General features: G+C 44.5%; 1 protein-coding gene across 2 annotated transcripts in view; it reads right to left on the bottom strand.

Moving 5' to 3' along the window:
- The window catches only part of AMOT (angiomotin), a 69,529-nt gene that overhangs the window by 12,602 nt on the left and 41,597 nt on the right, over nt 1-15,330 (bottom strand). For both annotated transcript variants that reach the window (XM_083372306.1, XM_083372307.1), the window contains exons 7-9: nt 11,888-12,033; nt 3,881-4,030; nt 130-323 (exon numbers count right to left, since the gene is read on the bottom strand). In XM_083372306.1, coding sequence (XP_083228432.1) covers nt 130-323; nt 3,881-4,030; nt 11,888-12,033 — 490 coding nt within the window. The remainder of the gene's footprint in view (nt 1-129; nt 324-3,880; nt 4,031-11,887; nt 12,034-15,330) is intronic.

Genomic DNA, 15,330 nt, shown 5'->3' with positions numbered 1-15,330 from the left:
AATTGGAAGTGTTGCTGGTTGTGTGAGTACACTGCATGTTTCTCCTGTCAGATTTTGCATGATTCTTTTGCAATAGTGTCTGAGTGTGTCTGAGTGTGTGTGTGTCCCCGTCTGTGTGCGCACTCTTACCGGTGAGCAGCCACAGTGGCTGCCGCATCCAGTGCAAACTGACGCATGACACTTTCTTCCAGATACTTCTGCTCCCACTTTGTCATGTCTGCCTCCAGAGCCAGGATCCTCTCCTCCTTTTCACGCAAGAGCTCCATCAGGGCCGCCGCACTGTACTCAGGGGAGGCGTTAGCCGTCTGAGAGGTTCCCTGGCGCTGGCAGGAAAAGGCAACAAAACAAACCCACTGAGAAGTGTGCAGAACTGCAACCAATATGGTGGTGCTCCATGGAAAGTCAAGGTGGAGAGAAGGACACATGAATGATGCTGGACTCCAAGCTCCCTTCCAGCCCTATCATTCTGTCAGTCGATGTGCTAATTTATGTTCCTGGAACAGAGCATGTTGCACCTCTGCTCCACAAGCCGCATGGCTGCCAGCCTGTTTCCAGGTCATTTGAAGTGCTGACATTGACCTTGTAAGCCCTTCATGGCATGGGGTCAGTTTCTTTGAGGGACCATCTCTCCCCAGTTCTATCAGCACAGCCCATGAGATCTGGCAGAAAGAGATCAATTAGACTAGGGGTCCCCTTCATGGATTACTGCCTTGTCATGGTGAAGGGGCTTGCGTAACTCAATGAAGCTATGAGCTATGCCGTGCAGGGCCACCCAAGACGGACAGGTCATAGCCGAGAGTTCTGACAAAACGTGATCCACTGGAGAAGGAAATGGCAACCCACTCCAGTATCTGCCATGAAAACCCTATGGACAGTACCAAAAGGCAAAACGATATGACGCTGGAAGATGAGCCCCTCAGGTCGGAAGGCGTCCAATATGCTACTGGGGAAGAGCAGAGGGCTAGTACTAGTAGCGCCAGAAAGAATGAAGCGACTGGGCCAAAGCCGAAAGGACGCTCAGCTGTGGATGTGTCTGGTGGTGAAAGGGAAGTCCGATGCTGTAAAGATTTTTTCTCCATAGGAACCTGGAATGTAAGATCCATGAATCAAGGAAAGCTGGACGTGGTCAAACAAGAGATGACAAGACTGAACATCGACATCTTAGGAATCAGCGAACTAAAATGGATAGGAATGGGTGAATTTAATTCAGATGACCATCAGGTATACTACTGCGGGCAAGAATCCCTCAAAAGAAATGGAGTAGCCTTCATAGTCAATAAAAGAGTAGGAAAAGCAATACTGGGATACAATCCTCAAAATGACAGAATGATCTCAGTTTGAATCCAAGGCAAACCATTCAATATCACAGTAGTCCAAGTCTATGCCCCAACCACCGGTGCTGAAGAGGATGAAATTGACCGGTTCTATGAAGCCCTACAGCACCTTATAGAACTAACACCAAAAATGATGTCCTTATCATCATGGGGGATTAGAATGCTAAAGTAGGAAGCCAAAAGATTACCGGAATAACAGGCAAGTGAATTTTGTCAAGAGAATACGATGGTCATAGCAAACACACTTTTACAACAACCCAAGAGACGGCTCTACACATGGACATCACCAGACGGTCAACAGAGAAATCAGATTGACTATGTGCTCTGCAGCCAAAGATGGAGAAGCTCTATACTGTCAGTAAAAACAAGACCAGGAGCTGACTGTGGCTCAGACCACGAGCTTCTCACTGCAAAATTTAGGCTTAAACTGGAGAAAGTAGGGAACTGGCTTAAGGCCACTCAGATATGAACTAAATCATATCCCTGACGAATATACAGTAGAGGTGACAAATAGATTTAAGGAATTAGATCTGATAGACAGAGTGCCTGAAGAACTATGGACGGAGGTTCGCAACATTGTACAAGAGGTAGCAACTAAAACCATCCCAAAGAAAAAGAAATGCAAGAAAGCAAAATGGCTGTCTGAGGAAGCTTTGCAAATAGCTGAGGACAGGAGGGAAGTGAAAGGCAAGGGAGAAAAAGAAAGATACACCCAATTGAATGCAGAATTCCAGAGAATAGCTAGAAGAGATAAGAATGCCTTCTTAAATGAACAGTGCAAAGAAATGGAAGAAAATAATAGAATAGAGATCTCTTCCAAGAAATTTGGAGAGATGAAGGGAACGATTCATGCAAAAATGGGCACGATAAAGGACCAAAATAGCAGGGACCTAACAGAGGCAGAAGAGATTAAGAAGAGGTGGAAAAATTACACAGAAGAACTATACAAGAACGAGCTTAACGTCCCTGATAACCACGATGAGGTGGTCACTGACCTTGAGCCAGACACCCTAGAATGTGAAGTGAAGTGGGCCTTAGAAAAGCTGAGCAACAACAAAGCTAGTGGAGAGACAGTATTCCAGCTGAGCTATTCAAAATCTTAAAAGACGATGCAGTAAAAGTGCTACACTCAATTTGCCAGCAAATTTGGAAAACTCAACAGTGGCCACAGGATTGGAAAAGATCAGTTTACATTCCAATTCCAAAGAAAGGCAGTGCCAAAGAATGTTTAAACTATCACACCATTGCACTCATTTCACATGCTAGTAAAGTTATGGTTAAAATCCTACAAGCTAGACTCCAGCAGTATGTGGATCGAGAACTTCCAGAAGTACAGGCAGGATTTCGAAGAGACAGAGGAACTAGAAATCAAATTGCCAACATACACTGGATCATGGAGAAAGCAAGGGAGTTCCAGAAAAACATCTACTTCTGCTTCATTGACTATGCTAAAGCCTTTGATTGTGTGGATCACAACAAACTGTGGCAAATTCTTAAAGAGATGGGAGTACCAGACCATCTTATTTGTCTCTTGAGAAACCTATATGCAAGTCAAGAAGCAACAGTGAGAACTGGACACGGAACCACTGATTGGTTCAAAATTAGGAAAGGAGTCCGGCAAGGCTGTATACTGTCGCCCTGCCTGTTTAACTTATATGCAGAGCACATCATGAGAAAGGCAGGGCTAGATGAATCAAAAGTTGGAATTAAGATTGCTGGGAGAAATATCAACAACCTAAGATATGCAGATGATACCACTCTAATGGCAGAAAGTGAAGAGGAACTAAAGAGCCTCTACATGCGAGTGAAGAAGTGTGCAAAAGTTGGGTTGAAACAAAACATTAAGAAAACCAAGATCATGGCATCCGGCCCTCTCAATTCCTGGCATATAGATGAGGAAGAAATGGAGGTAGTGATAGATGGCCACCACGAAATCGTACATTGGCTCCCAACTGGTCTGGGCCGGGGTCAAGGCAGCGGGGGCCGTTCCCTCACTGTTTCCAGGATGGCTTCATGGGCCACATGAAACCACTTCGCAGGGCGGATCCGGCCCTTGTGTTTTGACATGTCTGAACTAGGTGATGGCCTGTGGGGGTCCCAGGAGATGTGCCTGCTCTGAGGTGGCGTCCTCCTTACGGAACGTCCTTCCCCCCCAAAATTAGATTCACCCCTCACTTTGGACATCACAGAAGGAAGGTCCCCGAGAGCTGGTGATGTCATCAGGCCTTGGGGGGAGGGGCAAGGAAGTGGAGAGATGTTCAGATGGCTCCATTTTGTGAAAATGGCCATTTTGATCCTCTCTTTGACTAGGGGGTTGCAGATTTGTTTATATCATTTATTTCTTAATGCAGATGGTTACATTTTTTAAATATGTGTCATTTTTATATTTGTGGTTTTATCCAATTGTGTGCCACCTAGAGTCGCTTTGGGTGAAATGGGGGCAGGGCTATACCAATTTGATTAATAAATAAATACTTCTGCATATTCTTTTCAGAGGCTTCCCAAATCTTGCTGGAGTGGAGCAGAAGTTGCACAGCTCCCTTTACCTGCTGCATCCGGAGCGATTCGAGTTCCCTCTCCAGCCGAGTCCTGAGCCGGTGCTCCAGCTGCTCCCGCTTCTCACAAGCCGCCTGTAACTGAACCAGCGCCTGCTGCATCTTCTCCACCTTCTCCACATAAACCTGCTTCTTCTTCAGCTAGCAAAGGAGGGAGACAAACAAGAGTTATCTGCCATCACAAGAGGCTTGCACAGATTCCTCAGTCACCCCCTAAACTGGGTCGGTCGTCTCAGACTGAGGACAGAGCTGGAGCATCGAATCTGGATGGTCCATGTTGCTCTCTGGCCTCTCCAGTTAAGCCTGCAAAAAAAGAGCTGCAAGTGATACAGACATTAGTTGCCAACCACACCACAAAACAATCTGCCAGGTTCCAAAAGCCAAGAGAGACACGTGATTCTTCTAACCACGCTTTTTAAAATTGTTCCTCACCTTTGGACAGAATCTTGTCAATCTAAAGCAAACTACTTGTACCATAAAGCAGGGCTTTTCAACCAGTGGTACGGGTACCCCCTGTGGTACATTGGCACCTGGCAGGTGGTACGCGACCATCCTAGAAAAGTGGTAGCGGGGGAGGGGAATGAGCTGAACCAGTGGCAGCACCGCACAAGCCTGAGTGAGAGATGGCTGGAGCTGCAGGGCTGTCGGGGCTCAGTGGAAGCACCACGATCAGCACCAGGCTCCAGCTGGAGCTTGGCACTAATCCTCGCGCTTCTGCTGAGCCCAGAAGAAGCACCGATCAGCTGGAATGTTGCAGCATCTCCAGGGTCTTGTGATTTACATTCAGATGCTTGGCAACTGATTCATGTTTATGACGGTCACAGTGTCCCAGGGTCATGTGAAGTGACCAAAACCTGCTGCAACCACCCAGCGGGGGGGGAATAAAAACCACCACACCACACCACCCCCACTGCCAATCGTCAACAGAAATGCTCACAACAATGAAAACCTCGGACAGGAGGAAGAGCGCCGCCGGGTGGGCAGGCAGGTGTCCTGCTCAGCTGTGGCTTGGGGGGAACTTTTTCAGTGCCATTGTAACTTTGAACAGTTACTAAGCGAACTGCTGTAAATTGAGGACTACCTGTACTTCATCACTTTTTTCTTTTTTGGTCATCAAGTTTTTGATACCTTGCTAGGCGACTGGTGGTGCTCGGATGTTGCCATATCCTAAAAGTGGCACAATGGGTGTAAAGGTTGAAAAGCCCTGCCATAAAGCCTAGGGAGGAGCTGTCTTTCTCTGACACACACCCTCTAAATTTTGCTGTCTGTTGCTCCTTTGGAACGCACCCTTATAAACATGGTGAAGAGTGCATATGCACAATTATGGTGAATATGTCAGCCCTGGTTCTTTCTGAGTCCATCAGATTTAGTGACAGGCATCAGTTCCTTGATTTGCACTGTTTCTGATGCTCCAACTGCTGATGAAAATGGCAGCTGCCCTGTTAGCAACCATCTATCTCGTCCTGCTGGCTCTTGTTCCGATCTACCCCAAGATCCTCCTCAGGGCCCCCTCTTGCTATCCCTGGGCGTTTAATTTCCTTTTCCTAAGAAAAAGAAACCTTTGCCCTTCCTTGTGAAGTTTCCTTCTGTTACTTTCATATTGTATCTAACTCATCACCCTCATTTCTAATGTAATTTCTGTCTTCTATGCCATTAGCTGCCACAGGCAATTTTATGTCATCTGCCAGATCCCGCCCCCCCCTAGGTTGGCACTTTCCCAAGGCTGGGAATGCGGTTTCCACACTGGCTGCGGCCGAAGGTAGAGTTGGCTGTGCTTGAGAGGCAGAAGGCAAGGAAGGGAACCTATTTCTATCCCCCCACACACACACACATAAACAAAAAAATCCTTCCCTCAGGACTTTCATACTGGAATCAAGAGTGCTAAAAATAGTGACTCCTGGGAACCCAATCCTTCTCAACCGAGCTGACTCTTAGGCTGATTAACGGGAGACGGATCAATCGCACCCCAACCCTACAAAAGGGACCTCCAGCAGCCTCAATCTGGAGCAGAGGTGAGTGGTTGCCAAAGCTCGCCCTGCTTGACAATTTGGGTACAATAAGGCGCCACCGTGCCTGCTCAGAAATGCTGGCCAAACCGATTTGGGCAATAGCACCCTCCAAGGAGCGAGCACCTCTGTTTGCTTGTTAAAAACTAGAAAATTATTCCCTAACCAAAATGCAAGGCTTGAGAAAGCAGTTTAAAAATAACCCAGCAACTTCTGTCATTATGGATCTACAACCCTTTCTCAACTGATGGTCCCCATCCATATTGGTCCATGGAAAGTTTTCTAGAAACTTCCTAGAATTATGCAATCTATGCATGAGGCCCTTGTGGGGGGAAGAGGTGGAGGACTAGGGCTCACCTCTAGGTGGCAGACACGGGGACCTCGAGCAATGCCCAAAGCATCCTGTGCGCTTTGACCGAGAAGCAGAGCTGTTTTCTCAACGTTTTGGGGCCACTTCCAGCCACTCTGAGCAACTGAACTGATTCAAAGTCTGGCCAGCATTTGAAGCTCCAAAACATCCCAGGGGGCTGCAAACTGTAAGTACTCACAACCATTTGCTTAGTGACTGTTCAAAGTTACAACAGCGTTGAAAAAAAGGGACTTGGGGCTGGTCCTCGTACTTACAATTCTCACAGCATCCCCACAGTAACATGATCAAAATGTGGGTGCTTGGCAACAGGAATGTATTTATGACAGGTGAAGCATTCCAGGGTCAGGTGGTTGCCAATGGCAACCTTCCCAGCCAGCTTCAGACAAAAAACGTCAAAGGGAGAAGCTGGATTTGCTTAACAACTATGTGATTCATTTAACAACTACAGCAAAAAAGGTCATAAAATTGGAAGCAATTCAATGGATATTCTGCTCCCAATTGTGGCCATATGTCAAGGCCTACTTGTGGCTACCAAATCACCTCAGGCACCCATGATGCCCAAAATCGAAGTACTTTTTTTACAGAATGACCGAGATTTGTGCCGACCCCGTGAGATTGAGATTGGCCTCTCCCATTTAACTTTGAGCTTTCAATGTGAGATTTTGTGAGATTTTAGAAGACAGCTATTGAATCTCACTCCAGATTTCTAGCCCACACCGCAGTACCTCAGGGAAGGAATCTCCTCATTGCAATTAGCACAAATTTCACAGCAGTGACCCCTTTTTCCAGGCTCAAAAGAAGTTGGGCTGCTTTGAGGTCCCACAGGAAGGGGAGCTGCTTGCATGGGCCCCACTGCATTTTTCCACCTCAGTTGGGAGCCAGGGAGGCGCATGAAATGATAACGGAGGAGACACCCCCCCCCAGCACCAGAGGACAGTTCTGCTCTGAGATGACACTGCTGTCCGAAGTTAAACAAGAGCCCAATTTGCTTTTAAAAGGGGTCTGGAAAAGATTAGGGAAGCGGAGGAGAGCCAAGAAAGAAAGGAAAGCCCATGTTACAGGATACAAGCAAGCCAGAGGCCTCCAGCTGATGTCTCTGCCAAAAAAACAGCTTAGCTAAGCACACCTTCCTCACCAAACGGAGTCAAACATTCTCAACAATTACCAGCTCAGAAACGTAAACAAAAAAAACTTCGTCCAAACTTTCTATAATAGCTTAATACCTGCTATCAGCTTAACCAGAGATCTTTGAAAGTTCATTTTTCATTTCCAGAACTCCAACTTGTCTGGGAAGTTTGAGAATCCAACTCAGGGATGATGGTTTGGATGTTTGGTCAAGTCCAGCTGCCAGGCCTTTTCCCTTCCCAGGGCACAGCATGGAGACTGGTTCTCATTCATAGAAAAGCTTTCACACTGGTTGCCAAGAAGAAGGGAAATTGGGCCTTCACTTCTTGCAGTTTCCATGCAAAGCAAAACACAATTAAAAGTATAACAAACAGCTCTTCCATGCAGGATGGCCGCTCATCTGCCTGAGATGAAAGCAGGACAATTGTCTCCTTTCCAAGATTTTTCCTTTTCTGATCAGCTGTGAACAACGCCCCCCCCCCTTTCTCCCAAAGTAAAGTGATCTGTTAATGACTGGTCTGTTAATGACTGGCTGCTCGGTGGAAGGAGGCAACAGCCCACGCCCACAGAAAACCTGGCATATTCTGCAACTGCATTGAAATATGGTATGAACTTTGCCAAAACGGTCATGGATACAGCCGAGAGTGATGGAAATAGCCACTCAGATCTGGGCTCTTCTGTGTCAGAGTTTCCCAGTAAAGAACAATCACATGTAAGGAAAGACAAGACATCACAGAATTCTCGTCAGCTATGAGTCCTGCTCTTTGTACTGTACTGGTATGGCCCCCAATCTGATGACACCCGCCATCCTTAAAGGAAGCACAGCACAGTACAGCACAGAACTGGCTTAGCCAGCAGAAAATTCCGGGAGGCTGTCGGCCATAAAACAAGGCCCAGGAAGCGAAGTGAACTGTCTCCTTTCCTTTACAAATCCAAGCCAACAAATTTTGGGAGAGGTATGGCAAACTGATTCATGTTGCAAAGATCCAGGAACCAGTGGAACCTCTCTGAATAAAGACAGGACAGGAGATGGCCCACATGGGCTCCGGATGGCTGCTTCTCATGAGGAGACCGTGGCTTTCCATCAGTTTAAATGTCAGGAAATAATGTCTTCAGCCATCTTGCTTCCCACCATGGCAGAACTCTTCAAAGGCATCAACAAGCTCACCAGTCTCACTTTCTAATCACTTTCAGGAATTGCCTTTTAACCATGTTAAAGCTACTAAAGATCTTCATCAGATGAACTTGTCTTCAACTCCGAACAGAAGAAAGGTTAACTGTATATTTAAGAACATAAAAATTTGAAATAAATAGCAAAAACTGAATGAGAGTTTGATCTAATAAATGAATTAAGGATCCGGATAAATTAGGAATATTGACATCTACTATAAGATTTTGGAATTAACTATAAAAAATAAAGAGTTTCCTATGGGAAACAGACTTATTTTGGCTATCCTGACTATTGCAAGTCATAACAAAAATAAGTGATGATTTTAGAAACAGGATACTAGAAGGGAGAAACAGTTTAACCAAAAGAAAAGAAAATATAAGCCTGGGCTTGATGGCAGTCAATACTGGGACTTACAAAATGTCATAACATCAAAAATATTGAAGATGGCCTTTGAATAATGGGGCCAGAAACTAGTAGCGTATAATAAATCAAAACTGTTAATAATGAAGTCTGTTTCTACCAACAAACTAGAGCTAAAATACATTAATGAAGGAATGACAGATCTGGAACAAATTTTATCTGACAAGACAAAGTACCAAAAGTAGAACTATAAATGGCAGGCCAAGAGACGGATGCGTTACAGGTCGTCCTTGATTTACGACCACAATTGAGCCCAAAATGTCTATTGCTAACCAAGACAGTAAAGTGTCCTTTGGCCTATTTTTATGACCTTTCTTGCCACAGATGTTAAGTGAATCACTGCAGTTATTAAATTAATAACAAGGTTGTTAAGTGATTCTGGTGTCCCCATTGGCTTTGCTTGTCAGAAGGTCGCAAAAGCTGATCATATGACAGGGATACGGCAACCATTATAAAAACATGCCAATTGACAAGTGTCCGAATTTTGACCACATGACCATGGTGATGCTGCAATATTCATAAGTATGAAAAAGTCATAAGCCACTTTTTTCTGTGCTACTGTAACTATAAACAGTCTGTCAGAATCCATTTATATTCCATTCCTAACTCCCTATCTGTGCAAACCTAAATCTCGCCCCCTTACTGGATTCTGTCACTCCCAAAGAGGGGAAGAGAAAGCAGGATTGTTAAGAGCCATCTCTATCCCTTAGATGCAAGGTTTGTTTATTCAGCCTGCCTGGGGGCCATCACAAAGACCAGGGAAGAAAACCTTTGAACTAAGAAGAACAAAAAAAGGGGGGGGGAATTCTGGTTTGTATCTTGAGAGGAAGTAATAATGTTGCAAATGTACTGATGTTTCTTTTTTCCCACAAGGGGTTTTGACACATGGAACTTGACTGATCCAAGACTGACCAAATGGACTGAGGGGAGGGGTTTTTACTCGGGGACACTTTAAAAGTATCGATCTGTGAGACAGTTTCCAGATCCTGTCTAGATTATCCACTGCCAACTATGTCTTAGTAAAAGTTCCTGCTTGGACAATCCTGTCCCCAAGAGTTCTTCTTTCCGAAGATGTGGATTGGGGCGGGTTCTGACACAGTCATTAAAAAAATGGTTGGAAGTCAAGGACCTGTATTGGATATGCAAAAGAAACTGACTAAACTGTTAAAAATTAAACGGAAAACACAAATGATAAACCAAGAAAGTGACCTGGGAAATACGTTCTTATTAGATGTACAAAGAGACTTTATTAAAGTCTTGAAGAAATCTGTGCAATTGGATAAAGAGGAATTGAGGAGAAATCAAATCCCACAACAATATTTGATTAAATTAAAGGTTAAGATTGTTAGAAGTGAAAGCAAGGAATATAAAGTTGATTTATGTGATCAAGATAAAATAAAATATGTTGATATTTTGGGTTACTCTTTTTGGAAATTCTGATACCAGGAGTGCAAAGATGATGCTTTATGAAAAGATAAAGTTTTGTAAACACAGAGGGGGTGAAGAGTCAGCAAGCTAATCATTTTAACCATATTTATAAATGAGACAGACAGAAAGGACCAAAGAGCATTTTTCACAAGTGGCAGCTTTAGATAATGGAAGGCTTTTGTGCTCCTCGTCTTAAATCACCCACATAAGTAACCTTGCAAACCGCGGGTACAGGAGACATCAGCTGGGAATGAGTGGTGCAGGACAATGCAAGGGTTAAAAACACTGGAAGGAAATGAAAGCTCAACAAAAGGCAGAGAAACAGTACAGAAATAGCTGTCAGGGTGAGAAATCTTTCCATCTGGAAATTTCGAGTCCGTATAACAAGATTTCTTTCTAGTAGGAGAAAGTATCGCATACTAGCAAAAATCCAACCTGTACTGCATCCAGCAACTACGGAGAGCTTCACTGCTATCCGTAGCCCCCTCACATTTCTGGAGGTCTAGTAAATGAAGTTTGTAGCCCTCATGGCAGTAAAACATAAATATCTAGGACTGCAGGATACCTACATGCCTGCCCATGTTTGTGGGGGAACCAAACTCATACAGGATCGTACTAGAACCAGAGGCTTGCAATTCATTACTCTCCAATCTACCTCAAAGTCAGTCCTGGGACTCCACCAGATATGAGATCATTACTATATTAGTAATGGCACTTTAATGTTAAATTACAGACATTACAGATTTCTGCACCAAGTGGGTCTCTCTTCAGCAAAGAAAGCCCATGAGGATCCTCATGCAAGGTCTTAAGAAGAGTAAGCCAGTACTTTCAGTTAAACCTTTTCTCTAATGAAAATTATTCTTTTGTGCCAGAAAGACCTTTATGGGACTGCCAAGGAGGAGAAATCACGGAACACCGTGAAACCAGACCCAGAAGACTTGCAACAGATCGTTACCAGCAGACAACAATCTAGTCCCTATCATCTGAAAATTGGATCTTTCTGGGGCCATTAGCCCTGCACTTTCTGCAGACAAGAATCTTGAAAATGTTCCCATTCTTAAAATGGAAAAATAGTACTAAATTATTTTAAGGCTTTGGGAAAAGCAAAGCATGTAGCCCTTCCTACGACCTAACCAAAACATTCTGCAATTTTTTGTTCCTTACTGAACTGGGTTTCAGGTATTCTTCACTATCATTTGTTGTTTTGAATCCTGAACTAGAAAGAGTTTCTGGATGCTTGCAACACCTGGATTAATCCTGCAGTTTCAGGTAGGCCACTTGTGCCCTTCTTACGATCAAGACAGCGTTTCTCCAGTTTGGCAGCTTGAAGATACTTCAACTTCCCAAATTCTTCAGCCACCAAAGGAATTGAAGTTCACACATTTTCAAGTCACCAACATTGAGAAACTCTGTATTCAGGATTCAATTAAAACATAACATGCTCAAATAATGTCTGAAAGCAAAATGGAAAGACTTACTTCTTCCTCAAGCTTTACCACCTTGGCCTGTGCATTGTTCAATGCCTGGTCACGGATCTCAATGTGTCTCCGTTGCTCCTCATTAGTTGAGCGAACACCTGCTAGCTCCACTTCCAGTTTCTCCTTCTCCCTCTGTGTTTCTTTATCTGCGCAGATAAAGTAGAAAGGGGAAAAAACGCAGCTTTGAGAGTTGCTAGAGGGCAGAGCTCAAAGTGTGGGCTATGATCTTTGTGGATGAAGGGAAACGTGTTTCAAGCACATTTTTCAAACAATTAAAGGTAAAGGTAAAGGTTCCCCCGCACATGTGTGCTAGTCGTTTCCGACTCTAGGGACCGGTGCTCATCTCTGTTTCAAAGCTAAAGAGCCAGATCTTGTCCGAGGACGTCTCCGTGGTCATGTGGCCGGCATGACTAGAGGCCAAAGGCGCACGGAACGCTGTTACCTTCCCACCGGAGTGGTCCCTATTTTTCTACTTGCATTTTTACGTGCTTTCGAACTGCTAGGTTGGCAGAAGCTGGGACGAGTAACAGGCGCTTACTCTGTTACACGGCACTCGGGATTCAAACAATTATGACACTCTTATTGTCATAGGATGGTATGAATTGTATTTTCTTCAATTATGTTTCGGAAATTAAACAGTAGTAAAGAATTAGTGGTCAAAAGGAACTGACTGTCTTTCTTTGTGTGTGTGTGTCTGTAAACATGAGTGTGCATGTGTGGTTGTATATGTTTGTACAGTGCACATATGTATGTATGATTTGGGAGACTTCTTATTTCCGGAAATCCTGTTTGCCAGAATCTGAAAGGAGGACACAGAAACAAGAATTCTTTCCTTCTGATGTTTTCCAGCAGCTATTGGTAGGGTGTCCCTGATGTTCGATTTTCCATGGAACCCTCATAGATGCCATTGCTAACTGTGCCAGCAAGAACTGAGAACCACAGTAAGAACTGCCAGAAAGAGTATGTGGTTGCATCTTGGCAGCAATGGAAGATTACCTGGTCTAGTTCTAGACAAGTTCATTCAATTCTGCTTCCAACGTCTGGGATAAATTAACAGTATTTCAACATTATAGGAAAGAGCAAAGCAAAGGCTATTGGAAGACCTTTGTCCTAATATCAGGGATAATTGCTACAAGACGAAATGGTTAATGCTGTTTGTGTCCTCAGAATTCATGCAGCTCTATTTGGCCCGCATTATGAAGACATTATGGAATGGGAACATCTGTCCTGTCAGAACTGGCCCACCATCCCAAGTGTTGAAATTGCTGCTTCAAGCAACAGAAGGAAGATCCCTGCTGCTTCTCAGAGTCATGGCAACACGGTAGGCCACTTTGGGGAATGCCTGGCTGTTTCCATTGTTGTCTGCCAGTCCACCAGGTCATCAGAGGGAAACACTGAGAAGTAATGTGGGACTTGCTTGCACAGTGACCTCTACCAGCACCCCTTCTGAGTTATGCCTTTTAGCCAGGCAGGCAGAGATGGTGGGACAGCAGAACCATCAGGGACGGGAAGCAGAAGATCCTGCTAGGCGATCATCGGGACACACACAGAGGCTTCCTTGTGGGCAGATCCCTTGTGCTAGCATTCCTTCTTTAAGGTCTGGGAGCAATGAGGGTCCCTCCCAAAAATAAGGTAAGTCCCTTTCTTAGTTTTGCTAAGATGCTGACACATTAGCAATTCTTTCCATGTACTCTGCGGGGTGGAGCTGGTGAGATGGTGGCTTAGCTCGCCAAGTCCCACAGCATTCAAAGCAGGAGACTAGAGTCCTTCCATTCATATAATTCTGGTCTCCACTGTCACCAGTCTGTGTTCCTGGATGGGGGTCTCAGCCTGAAGCTGCTTTTGTTCAAAAGCAAGGTAGAGAAAAGCTCTTTCCAAATGACTTTGAAGAAGAGGAATTCTTCCTCCCAGCATTTTCAATAGTCAGCCGAGTTACAGGAAAAGACTGGGAGAGGAATGGAATGTGAGAAGGGCCAAGTGATGTAAACACAAACAGTCCATCTGTCCACTCCCCTTTTATCCCAAAGGCTGCAAATGGGCAAAATCCACCAGGATCATCTCTCTCCTTAAAGTAATGATTGTCGTGAGAGTAATACTTCGTTTTTTACTGTCACCCAGAGTCACCTTTGGTGAGATGGGTGGCTATATAAATTTGATAAATAACAAATAAATAAATAGTCCAGTGCATAGGTCATGAACTGTAAAAGACATGGTGGAATGCAATGTTACACATCCCTTAGACCCCGGTGTCTCCTTTCTCTTCAGAGAACTCTGCAGATTCAGAGCCACTGGAGGAGAAAAAGGGGCTTCATGTTACACACAGTCAGTGGAATGTGTGACACTCCAGCCCCCCCCCCCCCTGCTTGGAATCATGGCTCAGGGTAAAGATGTGCAACTATTTTCAGGCCAAGGATTGCACTGAGTCTTTGAATGGCATAATGGAGGCCATGTTCTAAAATGCAGTCATTGCGGTCAGGACAAAAGCTAATTTGGATGCGGCTTCCATTTAAATATAATTAATTAAACGTTGTTAGTATTGCTCCCCACAATTTAGAAGTTCCCTGCTTCTGCAAGTTAAAAGCTACTGTTTTGTAGACAATATTGTGTGTGGTGAGCTCAACTGAAACTTTGGGGGGAGGGGGCACAGCAGCCCTGGCCCCTGGTTGTACATCTCTGGAGGAAGACTTCTAGGTGAATCAAGCCAATGCTTCACGTTCAATCAGCCACTAGCCAACCTGTGACCATGTGGGTCCTCCTTTCAGAGAAGGTTCCTCATCAGATCCTTCAGTGCCTTCAACGATGGCAGAGCTTCTAAGGTGTTGGAAAAGTTCTTAAAAATTCAGGGAGATATGCAGATGTTTCTGCCTTGAACGTAGCCCCTGCATCAGCAAAGGAAGCATTTTATGATATTTTATATTATGTCATAAAGAGCTGTATGATAACCTTTATGTCATAAAAGGTTTTATAAAATTTGCCAAATGTCAATTCCATGGGAGTCGTGGGTCCTGAATTTTGGATGCATTCTGTAAGTTAGCCCATTTGAGGTACCTTGGTTCAAAATGTTTTGCCCTACGATGCCCTGTTCTACCCAGTTAAAGGTGACAGACGCAAGGATTTTAGCTGTAGACTGTTCCAAAACAATGATCTAACACAACAGGTGAACCTCAGCATGAGGAAGGGGGGAAACAAGTTGGGTCAGAAGACCAGGTGTTCTTCCAATATACCTGGCTTTCCCCCTTAAGGCAGCTGAAAATAAGGAACCACACAGCAGAGAAGAAATGGCAGCTGAAACTTTTAAGTGAATATGAGAAGGAGTTCGCCAGTGGTTACTCTTTCACTAGCAAGAGACCAACAGTGGTTGTTCCTGTCTCTCACCAACTTCTTCTGTTCTCTTGGGAATTTCTCCAGCCTACTTTAAGCACTTTGTGCATTTGCAAAACAAT

The sequence above is a fragment of the Vipera ursinii genome, assembly GCF_947247035.1.
Source record: "Vipera ursinii genome assembly, chromosome: 12".
Lineage (NCBI taxonomy): Eukaryota > Metazoa > Chordata > Lepidosauria > Squamata > Viperidae > Vipera > Vipera ursinii.
Note: the sequence above shows the minus strand (reverse complement) of the source record. Positions and strands in the feature narration are given on the sequence as shown.